The sequence below is a fragment of the Rhagoletis pomonella genome, unplaced genomic scaffold (genome assembly GCF_013731165.1).
Source record: "Rhagoletis pomonella isolate Grant_MI unplaced genomic scaffold, Rhpom_1.0 Rhpom_scaffold_00013, whole genome shotgun sequence".
NCBI classification, from domain to species: Eukaryota; Metazoa; Arthropoda; class Insecta; order Diptera; family Tephritidae; genus Rhagoletis; species Rhagoletis pomonella.
This window is the reverse complement of record NW_023458567.1, coordinates 5,722,554-5,739,266: the sequence shown is the minus strand read 5'-3', so window position 1 is coordinate 5,739,266 and position 16,713 is coordinate 5,722,554. Positions and strand designations below refer to the sequence as shown.

At 31.1% G+C, this 16,713-nt stretch overlaps 1 protein-coding gene across 6 annotated transcripts in view; it reads right to left on the bottom strand.

The window, feature by feature from the left end:
• Positions 1–1,396: 1,396 nt before the first annotated feature.
• The window catches only part of LOC118748636 (phosphorylase b kinase gamma catalytic chain, liver/testis isoform), a 46,368-nt gene continuing 31,051 nt past the window's right edge, over positions 1,397–16,713 (bottom strand). For 3 of the 6 annotated variants that reach the window (XM_036483207.1, XM_036483208.1, XM_036483209.1), the window contains exons 3-10: positions 15,305–15,483; positions 14,951–15,235; positions 14,788–14,878; positions 12,837–12,973; positions 12,655–12,752; positions 7,947–8,903; positions 3,657–3,815; positions 1,397–2,965 (exon numbers count right to left, since the gene is read on the bottom strand). In XM_036483207.1, coding sequence (XP_036339100.1) covers positions 2,831–2,965; positions 3,657–3,815; positions 7,947–8,903; positions 12,655–12,752; positions 12,837–12,973; positions 14,788–14,878; positions 14,951–15,235; positions 15,305–15,483 — 2,041 coding nt within the window. In that variant the 3' untranslated portion in view covers positions 1,397–2,830. Of the gene's footprint in view, positions 2,966–3,656; positions 3,816–7,715; positions 8,904–11,735; positions 11,820–12,654; positions 12,753–12,836; positions 12,974–14,787; positions 14,879–14,950; positions 15,236–15,304; positions 15,484–16,713 lie in introns of those variants that run through there. The other 3 variants (XM_036483211.1, XM_036483212.1, XM_036483210.1) reach the window with 3 other exon arrangements.

Genomic DNA, 16,713 nt, shown 5'->3' with positions numbered 1-16,713 from the left:
ATAAATTTTTGGCTATTTAATTTTGGTTATTTTTTATAAAAATATGGTTCATTCTTTAACAAAACCCGTGTAAATCCAAGTTTCAAACTTTGTGCAAAATAAAAAAAAAAATTCAACAAACTTTCGTAAAAATTTCTAACTTTTTAAATAAATTTCCTAAAAGGATTCTGGGTATGCAGTCTGGGTATGTAGCCCATTGAATTCAAGTGCAACAAAGTACAAGTTTCAAATGGCTAAAAATTACGGTTGATTTTTTAGAATTTTTTTTGTCCAGGATGTTTCGGTTTTGTTATATGGAAGCAAATGTGACAAAAAGAATTCTAAAAAATCAACCGTAATTTTTAGCAATTTGAAACTTGAAAACTGCATAATCAGAATCTTTCTATAAAATCTAATTAAAAAGTTAGACATTTTTACGAAAGTTTGTTGATTTTTTCTTAAATATCACACAAAGTTTGAAACTTGTATTTACTCCGGTTTTGTTAAAGAATGAACTATACTTTTATAAAAAATTTACAAAATTAAATAACAACAAAAATAATATGTTAAAATTTGTCAAATGTGGTGCGGCTATTATTATTTCAACCACTGTATTATTTTGATTGCCAACATAATAATTTAAAAAATAAAACAATAATAATAAACAAAAAAGAAATAAAATTAAACAAAAAAAAACAAAAGAATATCTAAAATTTAAAAATATACAAAAAAAAATTAAATGCAAAAATAAACTGCCGGTTTCAGAGGCAAATAAATGAAAAATAATTTTCCTATCTAAATTAAAACAAAAAATTCCCATATAAAACTCAAAAAATTAAAATATTTTTTTACTTAAATTGCTTTCAATTGGTTGTAAACCTGATTTCGTGAAATTGGCTATAACCATTAAAAATTGTAAAATGTAAAAAAGTTGCATAATAAAAATAAAATGCCGCAAAAGTATTTTCAAACTCATAAAATTACTGTTTTATTTATTGTAGAAAACTATATATACTAACTGCTGATTTTCTGAAGCAAATTCAAAAAAAAAAAAAATCATTTTTTTTTTAATTTTTGGATCACCCTGTGCAGCGCGGCCAAATTCCGAAAGTCAATTTGTCGAATTTACACCAGGCGCCCAGCAACCGGCAGCAAGACGCGCCGGAAATCCAACTGCACGCACACAAGCGCGCCGGTTGCACACGTACATGATTTGATGTTGCATACCTTCAGGCACCGGATGCTGTCGTCTAGCCAGCTAGGGCTTGCGCAAGCTGCAGGTACGCTAGAAACCGGAATTGAAGTGAAAACAAGGCGAAATTTCGTTTTAACAACGTAAATTTTATTAAAATCGTTTTTTTCTCACTTTTTTGCACATACTAAATTTAATGTGGTTTGTTGATGTTCAAAATACAAGTTTTACAATGTTTTTAAGATTTTATTTAATGTTTTAGTGCAGCAGTGCATGCGTTTGGGCGTTTTTAAGGTTTCTTTACAAACTGCGAAGTGTGTATGTATATATTCATACGCGTAAAACTCTAGAGGTACTGAGAGGTACAGTTGCTTTAAATTTTTTCTGCGAATTATTTATTTTTTACTATTTTTAATGCAAATAATGTTATATTTGTTTAATTTGATTCAGCGAATCGACCTTTTTTGATATTGTATCAATTTACTACTTAAATTTGTTTCTAAATTTAAATTTTTTAGCGAAAAAATTGCGGTTTCTAGGCTTTGCTTTGCAATATTGAGATTTTTCTATTGACGCCAATTAGAAAATAATACATATTGGCACACATTAAAAGAAAAAAAATTTTTCTGCTTAATTTTTCTTCAAAAAAGACATATTTTCGGTAGATGAGTATAGTTATGTGCTCTATGACTTTGTGCAAATTTGGACTTAGCACACGCAAATGACTATAAAATGTTTAAATTATTTCTTAGGTTAAACAAATTTTTGGAATCTAAAATTACGAAACTGCTCAGCACAACATATGTACGTACATATTTTTACAGTAGTAACTATAAAAATTGCATTTAGATTTAAAAAGAAGTTGTAGACTTCTTGTTCAATATACTCATACAAATGTTTTTAGTTAATTTAAAAATCCATGTGGCTTCCAATATTTTTTCGCACCGCTGTGTTCAGCTTTTTACAGCTATTTCTACGCTGTTAACTTTTAAATTAAATTTTAAATTACATAAAATTATTTGGTATTGCATAATTTGCTTTAGGTCTTCGCTTCTTTTCTTTTATTTTCTTTTTTTTCTGATTTCTTCTCTTAAAAATACAAAGCTTTTATATTTAACAAAATTAAACTATGTATATAAATAATACAAACTAAAGCAAAAGTGTTAAACAATGCATTAATATCAGTTTAAAGATGTATTCAACGCATATTTCGTTGACATTCTTCTATGTCTTGTTTTTATACAACTCCTAAAAAAAAACTAAATAAAAAGAATTCTACAGTACTTTGCTTAATTGCAATAATCAATGATTATTGTTTCTTCTCTACATACATATGTATACAACTAAAAGTTTCTTATTTTCTAAAAAAAAAAAAATAACTTTAAATAAAATCACTACACTTTAAATAGTGCAAACAAACAGAAATAATAAAAAAATGGCTCTTTCAAAAACAACTTTGTTATAAGTTAACTTATCAACTTAAGTTAATTGTTTCTTCTCCAGCTGACTAAACACTAAGAGCAAGCAAAATGGGTAATAGCTTTACTTGATTATTTCAAAAGTTTCAACACTTTCTTTCCAATCTCGTTTTTTTCTACATTCCCCACTTTTCTACTCCCTACTACTTATTTACTTTCTAGGAACTGCAAAAACTCAAACTCATCGACTCAAATTGTTGATATAGAGCGCATGCAACTCCGTGCGTGGTGTGTTCTCAAAGAGTGCGGCACGATTCTGTCCCTCGCCCTTCTTCACCCAATGACCATAGACACGGAAGGCACAGCCATCAATCACCTGTTGGGGATAAAGAAAGAGAAAAGATATGAACATTACTTTAGTTTACAGGCAAGTATACATACACATACATATTTATGTATGTATGTACATACGTAGCTTGGTTTAGAGTCTGTGAGTAAAAAGAATTTAAATATGAAAGTGATTTGTTTGGACGATAAATAAATATAGCAGAGAGAACCTTATCTACTATAGAAAATAAAAATTGTTAACAGTTAAACAGCTTACAGAGGAAGCAAGAAAATACTTTTTAACCGACTTCACAAAAAGGAAAGATTATCAATTCGTCGGAATATTTTTATTTTATTTTTTTTTTTTATGTATGTTCCGTATAACTTTGGACCGCATTAATAGATTTCAATAATTCTTTTTCACTCTTTCTCACAGGTGGTCCCGAACTAATTTGGTTTAAATCCGATCATTGGATCATGAAGAAATTAACGATAATCTTAAATGAGATAATCTTATATGAGAATTGAAGTCGGTTTTGTTTTTTGCTTAAAAATTACTTGTTCATTTAATATTTCGCTGAGAAATTGGGAAAGTGAAAATTATTTAAAAAGTATTTTTTTTTACATATTTTCCAAAACCCCTTCATAATCTGGCCGCAACTTTCAACCCTCATCGCGTATGTATGCATGGATGAAAATTGCCAGGACAGCAGCTAATCTAGAAATATATTTCGACTTACCTTACGCAACACCTTAACCCGATATGGATCGCGTATAGCCTCATCGACGCGCAAAGGTTCGGCGGTGTAGCGCAATCGGCGTATTCTGATCACGGCGCGTATAACCAATATGGCGAATTGGAATTTCTTGCGTGCATTAAAGCTACTTTGTTTACGCAGCTAAGTATGTGAATTGTAAAACGGAAGAAAAAGAGAAAAGCAAAAATGATTGTTAAATCTGATTTAGAGTTTCAAATTGATTTATTTAATTGTTTGGTTAAATGAAACGGCAAGCAAATTGTGGTATTATGTAAGTGCCAAAAGCATTGGAAAATTAAAAAAAAAATCATTTTCAGCAAAATTAAGAAAAAAATTATAGCCTGTTTAAGTATGATTTGTTCAATTAAAACATACTTTTTTAGTAGAAAATATTTTTATACACCCAGTGTCAAATTATAAACGCACCACAATTGGTTACGTCAACGATTCATTTTTTTTTGGTTACTTAATTTTAATTATTTTTTAAAGAAAAAAACCAAGTTTCAAACTTTGTGCAGTATTAAAAAAAAAATCAATTAGATGTCTTAGAAAGATTTTGTACAAGTATTTTCGACGATTTTTTCTTCTTGTTTGGCGCTGTATCCATTTCCCGTATCTCGTATTACGATTATTCAATTAGTTCGTAAGATAAACGTGATTAAGTAAAACCACTATTTTTTTAAGCTGAATAACGGTAAATTGCAATATCTCGAAAAGTTATTCATAGAAAAAAAAAGATGATGTCGATTTTCGAAATCACCGAGCAATTCTCTATAGGAATTGGATAGTGACATCCGTTGAACATTTTTGCTGTAAACCAGCGTTATTAAACCTTGTTCAATATGTGGTTCGTTTATAATTTGGACACGGGGTGTATAATAACAAAAGGTTCTATTTTAAATTTATAAATTTTTTTCTTCAATTATATATTTGAAGTTTATTTTAAATCTTTAAATGACTTAATTATTTTATCTCATTATCCAGTTCCAAAGAAAAATCTCAAGAAATGTTTTTTATTCTTTCTGTCGATTGAAAACAAATTTGCCAGGAGAGCGTTTTTTCTACTTTTTTTAATTTTTGTTTTACTAAGCATTGTAACATACGATAAAATATATCGCTACCTACACGTGAAAAGGTGCCAAGTCCATTTTTTGAAATTGTTCAGCAGATACGAAAAATGGATTCAGATTCGCATTATCTGTCATTCTGCATCAAAATCAAAATTTTGAAAAAGTGGACTTAATACCTTTTCACTTCTAGGTAACGATATGTATTTCTTTTAGAAAACTTGGAATATATATTTTTTAACTGAATTCGTTTAACTTTACGATATTTGTAGGTTAGAAAATTTTTCTTCATAGAACACTTAAAGATTTATTTGTGATTTTTCGATGCAAACGCTTTCAGTAAAGAATTGTTTTTAATGCATTATATTAGTATGTCATAATCTCGAGAACTGGATGCCTCGAAGCTCGATAATTTTTTAAAATAAGCGAGGGTAAGATTTTTTTCTCATTTTCCAATGCATTTAAAATGTTGTCGAATCATCTACGTGACTGGAATAACTATAGTCAAAGTTTAAAAACTTAAGTTTTACTAAATTACTCACATACATTTTCAAAAATCAATCTTGAGTTTGAAATAAGGATTTGTTTGATAATTTAAGTTATTAACCTTCGACTATATTTGTTAATGGTTAGATCTGTGTAGTACTAATGATTGAATTCCCTATAGGAAAAAAACATAAAAAACTCAATGCAAGCAATCGACGGGGACAAGAAAAATATAGACGTAAGACATATATAAAATGATAAAATAATAACTAAGTTAAATATGTATAAGTTTTTGCTGTGTTAATAAAGAAAAAATATATGTAAATCGGGCAAAAGACAAGAAAAGTAACAAACCAACTAACAAGTTTACTATTATAACTTTTAAATGCCATTAGAAAATTGTTTCGTATAATTATTTTTATGCTAAAATTTTATTGAATTACTGTGATTAGTTGTGGGATTAATTAAAACCAGCTTAAGTAAAGATTTGCTGAATGATATATACTACAAATATACTATACTTTATTTATATTGCTTTTGCTGTTGCGTTTTTGTTGTTGGTACTCACAAGCAAATTCTCATTGCCACAACACCAACTGAATGTAAGACATTTCACAGCAGTCTTTATATGCTTAGTAGCACTAGGACGCTACATAATGCACATATTTACACATTCATATGCATTATACAAACACACACACATGAGTTGCGTATGTGTGTAAATGTATTGGAGTATTTGTTGAATCACAAAAATGCACGCAGGCACAGGAACTTAGTATTTTTGTGGAGTGGGGAGTAGTGTTGCACGCACACACAAATTACGAACGAGTACATATAATTTTCATAAAAAGTAACAGAATACAAAAAAAGGAATAATAACAAATGTTAAAAAACGTATATGTTGTTTTTTTTTTTGTTTTGATATGCAAATTTAGAAAAGTAAAAGATTTTTGTTTTTTTTTTCACAGTGTATTCGTATTTAAACGCACTCAAACATACATACATGTTTATTACAAAATACTAGAATTTAATGTTTTTGTGGAACGGCTAATATAGTACATTATTCCAACAACAAATATTATACTGCATTGTGCGTCCAGTAAAGTAGTATTCATGCATTGAGGCTGTGGTGAGTGCAACTTGGCTTTTGCAAGTTTCGTCGCTGCTAAGAGCAAATGCGTGGAAGCAGATAGTGCCTACTTTTGTACAAAATTATTCAAACGTATATGTATGTGTACCCAAGTACAGTTTGCTCAAGCTCTTTCATGTATTTAAAAAATGCCTTGTGTCGGGCAAAAGGATGTACATATCCGTCGTCTTCATTACAAAAGGCGCTAAATGGAAAATTTGCAATTTTACAGGACACGAAAAACTTTTAATATTACAATCTGAAATGCTATTATATCACTTTTAAAGATATCAAAGGGTCTCATATTTTTTTAGTATTGAGCGTTGAAATTTAGTGTGAAGCTATATCTTTAAATAACAAATTTCCAAACAAATTCCAGATAGTACCTTTTGTTTTGACTACGACCAAGTATTCATTTAAAAATTGCTGTTCGATGGAGAAAGAAGGGATTATTATTCTAACAATAAATTTCATATGTAAGTTTTTTGTGCATTAGTACTAGAATATTTTAGTTAGAAAATCAAAACAGAATAACAATAATTCAATTTAGGTTAGCTTCATTTACAACTACATTATTAAATAGTTTAATTATACTTTAAATTATAATGTATTTTTCTACCGAAAATAAAGGTGCATATACCGATATGGGCTCATTTAAATACGCGTGTATGTAAAAATGTGCTGATGATTTGTTTCTTCGCATATAAGCAAAAACTGTATGTAGCATGTAGTCTAGAAGTCTAAATAAATATGTATATGTATTCGTACACCAATTTCAACGAAAATTATAAAGCACGATAAAGCATGAGGATTTGAAGCAAAAATGTATGATGATAGAAGAACCAAAATAATTTATTTCACAATTAAACAAATCTAAAATGTTGACACTGGCAAAATAATTACAAAATATTCAATATTCGAAAAAATCAAGGATCAACTCCAATAGCTTCATATCATAAACATGTATTACAAACGTACATATGTATGTACGTAGAATGCAGTATACATATGTACATATGTACAAAGCCAAAATATTTTTAATACAACTTTTGAGAGTTTCGCGTGTTTCTGTTTTTTTTTTTTTGTAATTTAATGCATTACAACTATTGAAAATTTTCTTAACTAGCATTAATGTAAAACTTTTTACATTTCTTGACGTTAGACAATTGTTGTTATTAATTTAATTTGATCGGTTTGAGCCAAGTTGTTATTAGGAGGAAAGTGTAGATTTATATTCAACTGTTTGGACTGGTAGCCCTTTTAAAGTGAATTTCTAATCAAATATTTTCAATTCGAAAATTTGTATACAAAAGAACATCGTTTAAATAAAAATTATTTGAATTGTACACTAATATTTTTATTAATACCCATTATGCCATACAAACATGAAATTTTTTATCAGACGAGCATTAGAATTTATTTAAAAACTAAGGCTACTTCGTATACCTATAGGCAATTGTGAGTAAATAGCTACAACAACGCATGAATAATTCCAAAAAAAAAAAAATTACGCTACCAAAAAAAAAAACTATCAGTTTAGCCACAAATGGTTAGACAATTGGATACAAAGTGGGAATTAAGCCGCCTAACCTGTGCGTAGTAATTTAGGGACTCAATACAACAAGGCGAAAAACTGTTTGCCGGCGTAGCGAACGCAGTTGATGCCGCTGCTATTTTCGTAGCCATTGACGTTGACGTTAGCTTGCTGGATGAAGCGAATGTGCATGAAGATGATGATGATGATATGCCTACACCTGTTAATGGATATGTATCGTGTTTCTGTTGCTGCTCTTGCGATGCTTGTTGGTCTAGTTGCAGTGGCTTTTCGCCATGTTTGCTTTGGCAATAATGAAGATATGGTTTTAGATGATGCGGATGATGCGGATAATGATGGTGATGGTGTTGGTGAAGTTGGTTTTGATCGTAGAATTGCGTTGTTGGCACCTGTTGTTCATAAGCTTGTTGTGGCTGCTGCATGAATTGTTGATGTTGTTTTTGCTGCTGCTGTTGCTGTTGCTGATATAACAGCTCGTCTTGTTGCTGTTCTAGTTGCTCCTGCGTTGCAAATATCGTCGGCATTGGCGTTGGCATAGACGCCACATTGCCAATACTGTTATTATTTGTGTTTGTTGATAGGAATATAGACGGACCAGCCGTAGAATTTACATACATATTGCCATTGCTTGGATAATTGTTTTGGCTATTATTGTTATTGTACTGCGGATAAGTGAAAGTACAATTCGAAGTAGTTGTTGTGTTGAAATTTGAGGTTGTGGATGGAGTATTCTTAATGCTATGATTATTCGCTTGTTTGCTTAAGTACAAGTTTGTCATGCTGTTGCGGTTGTTGTTGTTGTTTATGTTAATGGAGTTATTAGAGTTGATATTGGTGGAATGTTGTCTGCTGTGGCTATTGTAGCTCGTCAAAGTTCTACTAAAACTTGGAGTATAATACAACTGATTGCCATTGCTGCTGGTGTTGCGAATATTTTGCGATTTGAGCTGATAGGTGGTGCGGCCATCTGAAGACGATTCAGGGCATAAAACCTACAAGTAAACGAAAATAAACAGAGAGAAAAAAATACGCCCGGGCGGGAGACACAGTGAGAGAGAAAGAGAGAGGAGGAAGTTTGATGAGTTTGACGATTGGAAATGTGCATACAAATTGATTTTTTTTTTGCTATACATTTTCTGTTTCTAATTTTGGTTGAAGATAAACGCACGAGTGAATGCTCAGACTGGGTGGGAAAGGTGTACGAGGACGCAAAGTAAAAAATGCTAATGACTTATCGTGTGTCCTACCGAAACCAACGTTGAGATGACATCCTTAAGTCTAAGATTGCAGCACAAAATAATACTCGGAAAGTTGTTGAACTGTGCTGCACGTAAGTGCCAGTTTTTGTCTAGATTTAGGTAAATACAGTGACGGCCACTTGAATAGCGCCCTCTTTCGATCCTGAGTATTGATAGTTTTCCTTTTTAATACTCATTATTTTTTATAAAAATACAACCAAAACCATGTAAACCCGATTTTCGAAATTTTTATAAACAAAATTTATAATTCAATGAGTTTTCATCAAAACTGCAGCCTTTTTCGATCCATATGATGTAGCAATAACAAATCAACGGTAGTTATTCAAGGCGAATTCGCATAAGGTGCTGTTGCTAGAACAGCTGCTTTAATTTGCCTCGGTACACAGATGTCAAAATTTCTTATGAATGAGCGCGAAAGTGAGAGTGTTAAAATTTTATTTCCATCTTCTTCCTTGAGCGACGATTAGCTGAAAATTGACATTTGTGTACCGAAGGCAAAAGCAAAATACATGTAAGTTCTTGTTCTACCGCTACCACCTTATATGAGTTCGCCTTGGTAGTTATTGATGAAAAAGAGGACCTTATTTAAGTGGCCTGCACTGTATTTAAGTGCGAGTCCAGACCATGCAGACATCGTGTATTTTCTCTTAAATTATTTAGTGATTCATGCCCGAGTTCTCACAATTGAAATTTTTCTTAAAATGAACTTTTTGTTGGCTCGAATTCGAATTTTGTCAGGCTTTTGCACATCGTATACTTTTGGTTATTATATGTAAGCAGTATGGACGTATGTATTGGATTTCGCTGGAAAACAAATGAAATAATTTATAGCTGAGAAATCATCCTTTACAACTTCCATTGAGGAGATTTTCACTTGTTTAGATTAAAAAAGGGTTTATGTGAAGGCACGCTTCAGATTGCGAAATCACAGATTTGTCAACTGTATATAAATTTTTCTTAGTTTCTTGTGCAACTATATATGTATAATAAAGGAGGAATTCACTTAAGTCTCGACATTTTGACTTAAATTTCAAAATGTATATGAAACTTTTAAGGCGAGATTCAACTTTTTTTGAAATTTTCTAGTTCAAGGGAATTGTCCGAATGTTTTTTTCTTGCTTTTCTTAAATTCTCTAACAAAGTTATTTTCACTTTGTCTTTCTTGCGCGTATTTGCAAATTTTATAATGTACACATTTTTTCTTTGGATTGCCAATTATACATTTATGAATTTTAATTTTGTTGACTAATTTTAAATCGAAAATCTATATATGCACCTTTCAGTAATTGAAAAAAAAATAAATATTTGCGTAAAATAATATAATAAACATACATATTTTAATGCAAAAACATGCACTTTATTCGAAATTCTGGTTAAAAAAATTAGTCCATCATGCAAACGGCAAAATATTTTTATAAATTTTTATAAAATAATTTTCCGAAAATTCTCTTTACAAATTTTTAACTGAGCAAATTACTCTTGAAAGCTAATTGAGAAGCAATACTACACAATTTGTGATTTTTAGGTGTGAGCGGAGCGTCTAAATTTTATTGGAGCTGTGTTCACAAACTTATAATAAAATAAATCAATCAAACATAACGATATTTAAAATTTTGTCTCCAAGTATTGCCAACAAATGTCCAGCATTGTGAATTATGACTTTCCTAAGCTTATTTGTAAATATTACACCGTAAAAATCATAAATGTATTTCTTATTTAACAAAAGAGCATTAAAAATAAAAAATACAGCTAAAACCCAAAAAAAACTGAATGAATGGGACGCGCACAAACTATATATGTACATAACAAAAAAAAAACGCTTACAAAAAAAGAAGATACACAACAAAGAAAACAAAAAGAAAAAAGTTCCAAGACATGATAAAAATAATGCATAAAATAAAAGAAAAGCATTGCACACAGCGTTCGATAAGAAAATTGTGGACTTTTTCTTAAAAAAAAAAATGATTTAACAAGTGTTTGAAAAGTAAATACAACAGCTTTATTACTTGATATGAATCGAATAGCCTTTTTGATATGAAGTGCAATGACAATTAGGAGATTTTAGGTATTCCCTTAAATTCCTGGAAACCTGGAGAACTTGAAACTCTTAAGTAGTTTTGATAGACATTTTGACAGTGCAATAAGAATTTTGTACTCTAGAAATTCTCACGGCCATTTCAGTTTAAGCCAGTTCAAATGCTAAACTAAAAGTCGCTTTCCTTTTTTTCATAGCTTCCGGCTGTGTGCAATGCAATTATTTCCTTATTTATTTAATACTATACAACCAAATGCATGTAGTTAGGAGAGCAGTCAATGCAGCAATAAAAAAAGTGGTTAATCTCTAAATTGGTTTTATTAGATTAATTTTAATAAGTAATAGGAAATTTGGTAGTGTAGAAAGATCAACACAATCACTCTTTGTTTCTTTGTAGTTGTGCTATTTATAAAGTTAGCTATGTAACAGTAAGTAGTATTATTATTGTGATTATAACTATGCATGTTGTTTTTGTTTTTGTAGCTGTTTTTTCTTTGGTTTCTGTTCATAATGCAGAAACATTTCGTTACCAGTGCAATGTCATTGATGCGACTCATTCTCCTAGATTTGGTGGATAGGCTGCGCTTTAGTCCATCGATATTTTGCTCGAATAACTTTTCGAGTAATACGAACATGATTTTGATTGTTTGATGAATTTATTATATGGATTTAAATTTGTTAACCAATAAATGTTTTTTTAAATGTGAAAAATTTTGAAATTTTAATTTGTATGCGAATAATATATTTAATTGTTGGTGACGTATAAATTTTTGGCAATCACAAAATTTTGTACGACGGCCGAATTCGGTAGTAAATTTTGCGTAACGTTTTATAATTGCAAGTGGTGGATGAATGAAAGAAAAAAGAAAGAAAATCAAAGTTAGAATTTATGAGAAAACAAAGAATATAGTATTCAAAAGAAATTTAAGAATAAAAAACCAAACTTTGGTATGGGTGATAAGACAACTTAAGTGGCCAGCAGAAATGTAAATTCGTATAGTCATGTAATAAAATAATAGTTATATGTAGATACTGTGCTAAATGTTCTATAAAAATAGCATATAAATACCTAAGAAAATAAATTTATTATGCTAATAAAGGATGTTTAAAGTATTGAGTGTATAAAAAAAAGAATATAGGTGTGACATATTAAAAAGCTAATGGCGCATTGGAGTTAAAAAATTGTACTTGTTTACCGGTGTACGCAGATAGAGACAGAAAGAGAGGAAGAGTGTCATCAAACTATAAGTCGCCGCTATGAAAAATCGTTTTATAATACACATTGGTAAAACTATAATTCGTCTTAATCTTAAGCGAAATTCGTATTGTGGAAAAGTAGAGGGGTGAGCAACCAGTTTATGTGCGTTTTTAACTAAATATTGTTTTTTTTTTCAAATCTGCTTTTATTCTATAAATTATTTTCTCGCTAAGCAGCTTCTGTTGACTTACCATTTGATTGAAGTACGGATGCTTTAATATTTCTTTCACTGTAATTCGTTTGGCTGGGTCGACGACTAGACATTTGCGAATCAGATCTTTTGGATCCTCTGTTTGTAACGAAAAGTTGAATTATATAATAATAATTATTATTGTATATGTTGGATTATTGTAAAATATTTATTTCTTGTTACCTGATATATCAGCCCATTCAGGCGAGGTGAAACTATATTTGCCCTCCATTATATTGCGCAGCATAACCATCTGTTTACGGTGCCAAAACGGCGGACAGCCAACCAGCAATGTGAACATAATAACTCCGCAGGCCCAGCTAAGATGGTAAATATCAAAGCAGTGGGAATAAATACTATCTGTGTACATGGATGCAGGATGCCTTCGAACTCGAAAATATATTTCATACAAATTATGTGTTCAGCCAAATGTTTCGATATTTTCGAAGCCATTTTCAGCTTCTAATAATCCAAACTTTATAAGTTTTATCAAACTGTCAAATTTTGTATGAAATATATGTGTATGTAGTTAAGAGCGTCCAACCATAAAGCGTTTTTCTAACGGGGCGTCTCCACAAGCAGTTTTTTGTCTCATAATGTTATCAGGAAATATTTTGACAATGGAGACCCCGCTTATTGCTCAAGGCAAGCAATAATTACACGGTTCAACAAAATTTGGTCGTATTTTACCTCAAAAATGGGGCCGACTTAATCTTATAGTTTTTTTGATGCTGATATCAAGTGCATTTACAAAATTTTTCTAACACGTCCAGCTTTGAGAAAAACCCTTTTGAAGTTTCGAAAAATGGCATATTTAAAAAAAAAAACATTTAAAAATACAATATGGATGTATTTTTCCGAAGAAAAAAAAAAACACGTATTAAAAAAAATCCAATTCGTCTGATAGATTCTACCTCATGTCGATGGATTTAGTAGAAAGTGGTGAAAACTTAAAAAAAAAATTACTAAAAAAAAACACTAGCGAATAACATGGCGGACAATTCCACCAGGACATAGCTACTATGGAGGATCTGTATGATAGGAAATCAAACCTCTATATGCTTGCTGACTATTTCTGGACCTTGAATGATGATAATGCGATCCACAAAAAAAAGATGTTTTAGGATTTCATTCCAAAACGCGGAAAGTGTTAAAAGTCAAAATACTGACTAATGATGAAACTGGGATATTGATTTTTACCCCTCTATTCTAACAGAGTCACAAAACTTAGCTCATCACTGTTGTGATTTCTAGTGCGCCGAGAAATGTGTCACAAAAAATTCGATTTTAAGTGCTAGAAAAATACACAAAAATTTAAAAATTTGCATTGTAGCGGCATATTTTTTGCAGCGGCAAGCTTTGAGGCGCAGTAGAAATCACAGCAGTGATGAGCTAAAGTTTGTGGCTTTGTTAGAATACGGCTGTTAATGTCGATTTGTTCATGAAATCACTTCGTTTTTAAAATAAATTCACAGATTGGGATTTTCGTATTTGTGGGAACACAAGTGCATGCTATTGAAGAACTGAGTCTTTTATAATTTTTCACTCATTTCTAGTCAACTCATCGAGATGAGGTAGAATCCATCAGGCGAATTGGATTTTCAATAATAAGTGTTTTTTTTTCTTCGGAAAACTGCGTCCGAATTCTATAATTTATTCTATTTTTTTTTTTTTTGATGTTTGCCATTTCTCGACACTTCCAACAGTTTTTTTGTAAATGCACTTCAAATCAGCATCAAAAAAGATGAGGTCGACCCCGTTTTTGCGATAAAATACAACCAAATTTTGTTGAAGCGTGTTATCAGAGCTTTTATTATGATAAATATTGCCACCAATTTGGTAGTTTGACAGCTACATTTTCATTTGCGCGAAGCTTCGTGGCGGCAACATTATTGATATTTTAATATAAAAATATAAATTGAGCTGTTTTTATTGAAATAATTGTTATTATGAACTTGCATGTAAAATAGCATACTTTCCAAATTTTTCAAGTGATTAAATCCAGCAAAAAATGCTTGTTAGAAGCCATCTTACAAACTTACATTGCTTCTGATAAAATTTTAAAATTACTGTTGGTAGGCAAGACGCGAAGTTAGAAGTAAACCTGCAAGCCCAGTAAAGAATGTATACTTACATATCAACTTCTTTGGAGTAACCTGGCGAACCCTCAAACATATTACATTTAAGCGTTTCCGGCGCCAAGTAGCCAGGTGTACCACAGAGGTCTAAAAAGAGAGACGGACACAGTTAGCATAAATAATTGAAATATAACACCGCTTATGAATGCGCTCACTCACCTGTTAATTTCTCTTCGTCTTTCAGTTGCCGCGCGAAACCAAAATCTGTTATCTTAACATTATGATTCTCATCGAGTAGAATATTTTCGGGTTTCAAATCTCGGTGCACAATATTTTTTGCGTGTATATACTCAACACCTTCAAATATTTGTCGCATTATTGTGCGGGTCTTCTTCTCGGACAACGTTACAACTGAGGTGAGGTAATCGAAGAGTTCACCTTTCGGACATAACTCGAATACTAAAAAGACGAAGGCATCCGACTCGAAGACATCCTGTAGGTCAACTGAAAGAAGTTTGAAAATACGAAAAAAAAAATTATTTGCAATTTTTAGATATAAACTTTTTTACTGACTTATATAAGGATGCCCCATAACTTGTCTGAGTATTGAAATTTCTTGCCTTGTGGCTTCAAGCATATGATATGGATTTGTTTCGCCGGCTTCGGTAGCCGCGCCAAGATCGATGATTTTTGCGGCAAACTCTTTGCCTGTCTCTTTTTCGATGCAACGGCGTACTGTGGAGCTGATGCCTCTGCAAAGGAGAATAAAGAAAGGGAAAGGTAGTATTAAGTAAATGCGTGGAAACGCCTCATTGAATTACTTTAATGATAAAGAAAACTTTGTATAAAGGTGCATACATACATATACATTAGACTGTCCCAAGAATACATATATGGAAAAATATTTGTCTGTAAATTTTGATATGCATACCCTGTATATTTGTGCTCTTTAGTCTAAATAACATATATATGAAGTTTTATGGCGTAGGATAACGGTAACCCGGCCGACTTTTAGTTGAAGTTTTAGTTAATAACTTGAACTAAGGCTACCAAATAGTCTATGGAAACTGTAAAAATGCGAAAAATTCGATATGTTTCCCATGTTTGAACGCATTTCTAGTAAATTTGCATCTTAAAACTTTTAATAGGACCGCAGGATTTCTCCCAAGGACATCAAAAAAATTAATTAATGGAAAAAGTACCGCGGCTTTGTAAGGTTGTATTACAAGGCTGCAAAACGATATGTTTTCTAGTCGAAAAATTTATGTATGCCCTTAAAATTTGCATTGTAGCACTTTTTTAATTGGTCTGAAATGAACAGTAAATTACTTATTAAATTAAACTTTTATAACAAATTTTTTCCCCTCCTTTAACCTTGCGTGTACGAGGTGGGGTATACCACACCCCAGCGGTTTAAAAATCGTAATAATTCTTAAACAATAAAAACGGGCGAGTTCGTTTTCGCAGTAGCTATAAACTCAATGCTGCCATTCCGATTGGCATAACTGATTTAGATATTCATAAGCTGAAGAAAAAATTGTGTTTTTGTTTTTTTAATAAAATTCTAATTAAATGTATAAATAAATACGTCGTTTACTTAAGCTCATTCATTATTAGCTATGAAAAGAAATTTCTTATTAAAAACTGCCATAAAATATCAATTTGTTGTTTTTATTTAATTTTATTAAAGGGGTGTGTCAAACCCCACCTAGTATGGCATGTGAGATTTAGTCATCTGGTATATGGAGGGTTAAAAAAGCCTTTCTTAATATTAAATAAACAAAATAAAGTGTTTTAGTGTTTGACATGTCCTCTCGGGTTGATTAAGGAGCTAATGTGGGCGTATTAATTAAAAAATTCAAAAAATATTCTTTGAATTCCTATATACAGGGTGTCCCAGAAGTAACGTGCCAAACTTTAGGGGAAGGTAGGTGTGGGGGTGAGCTCCCTGATAAACAAAAAATTTTCAGGTAAAAGTGTCA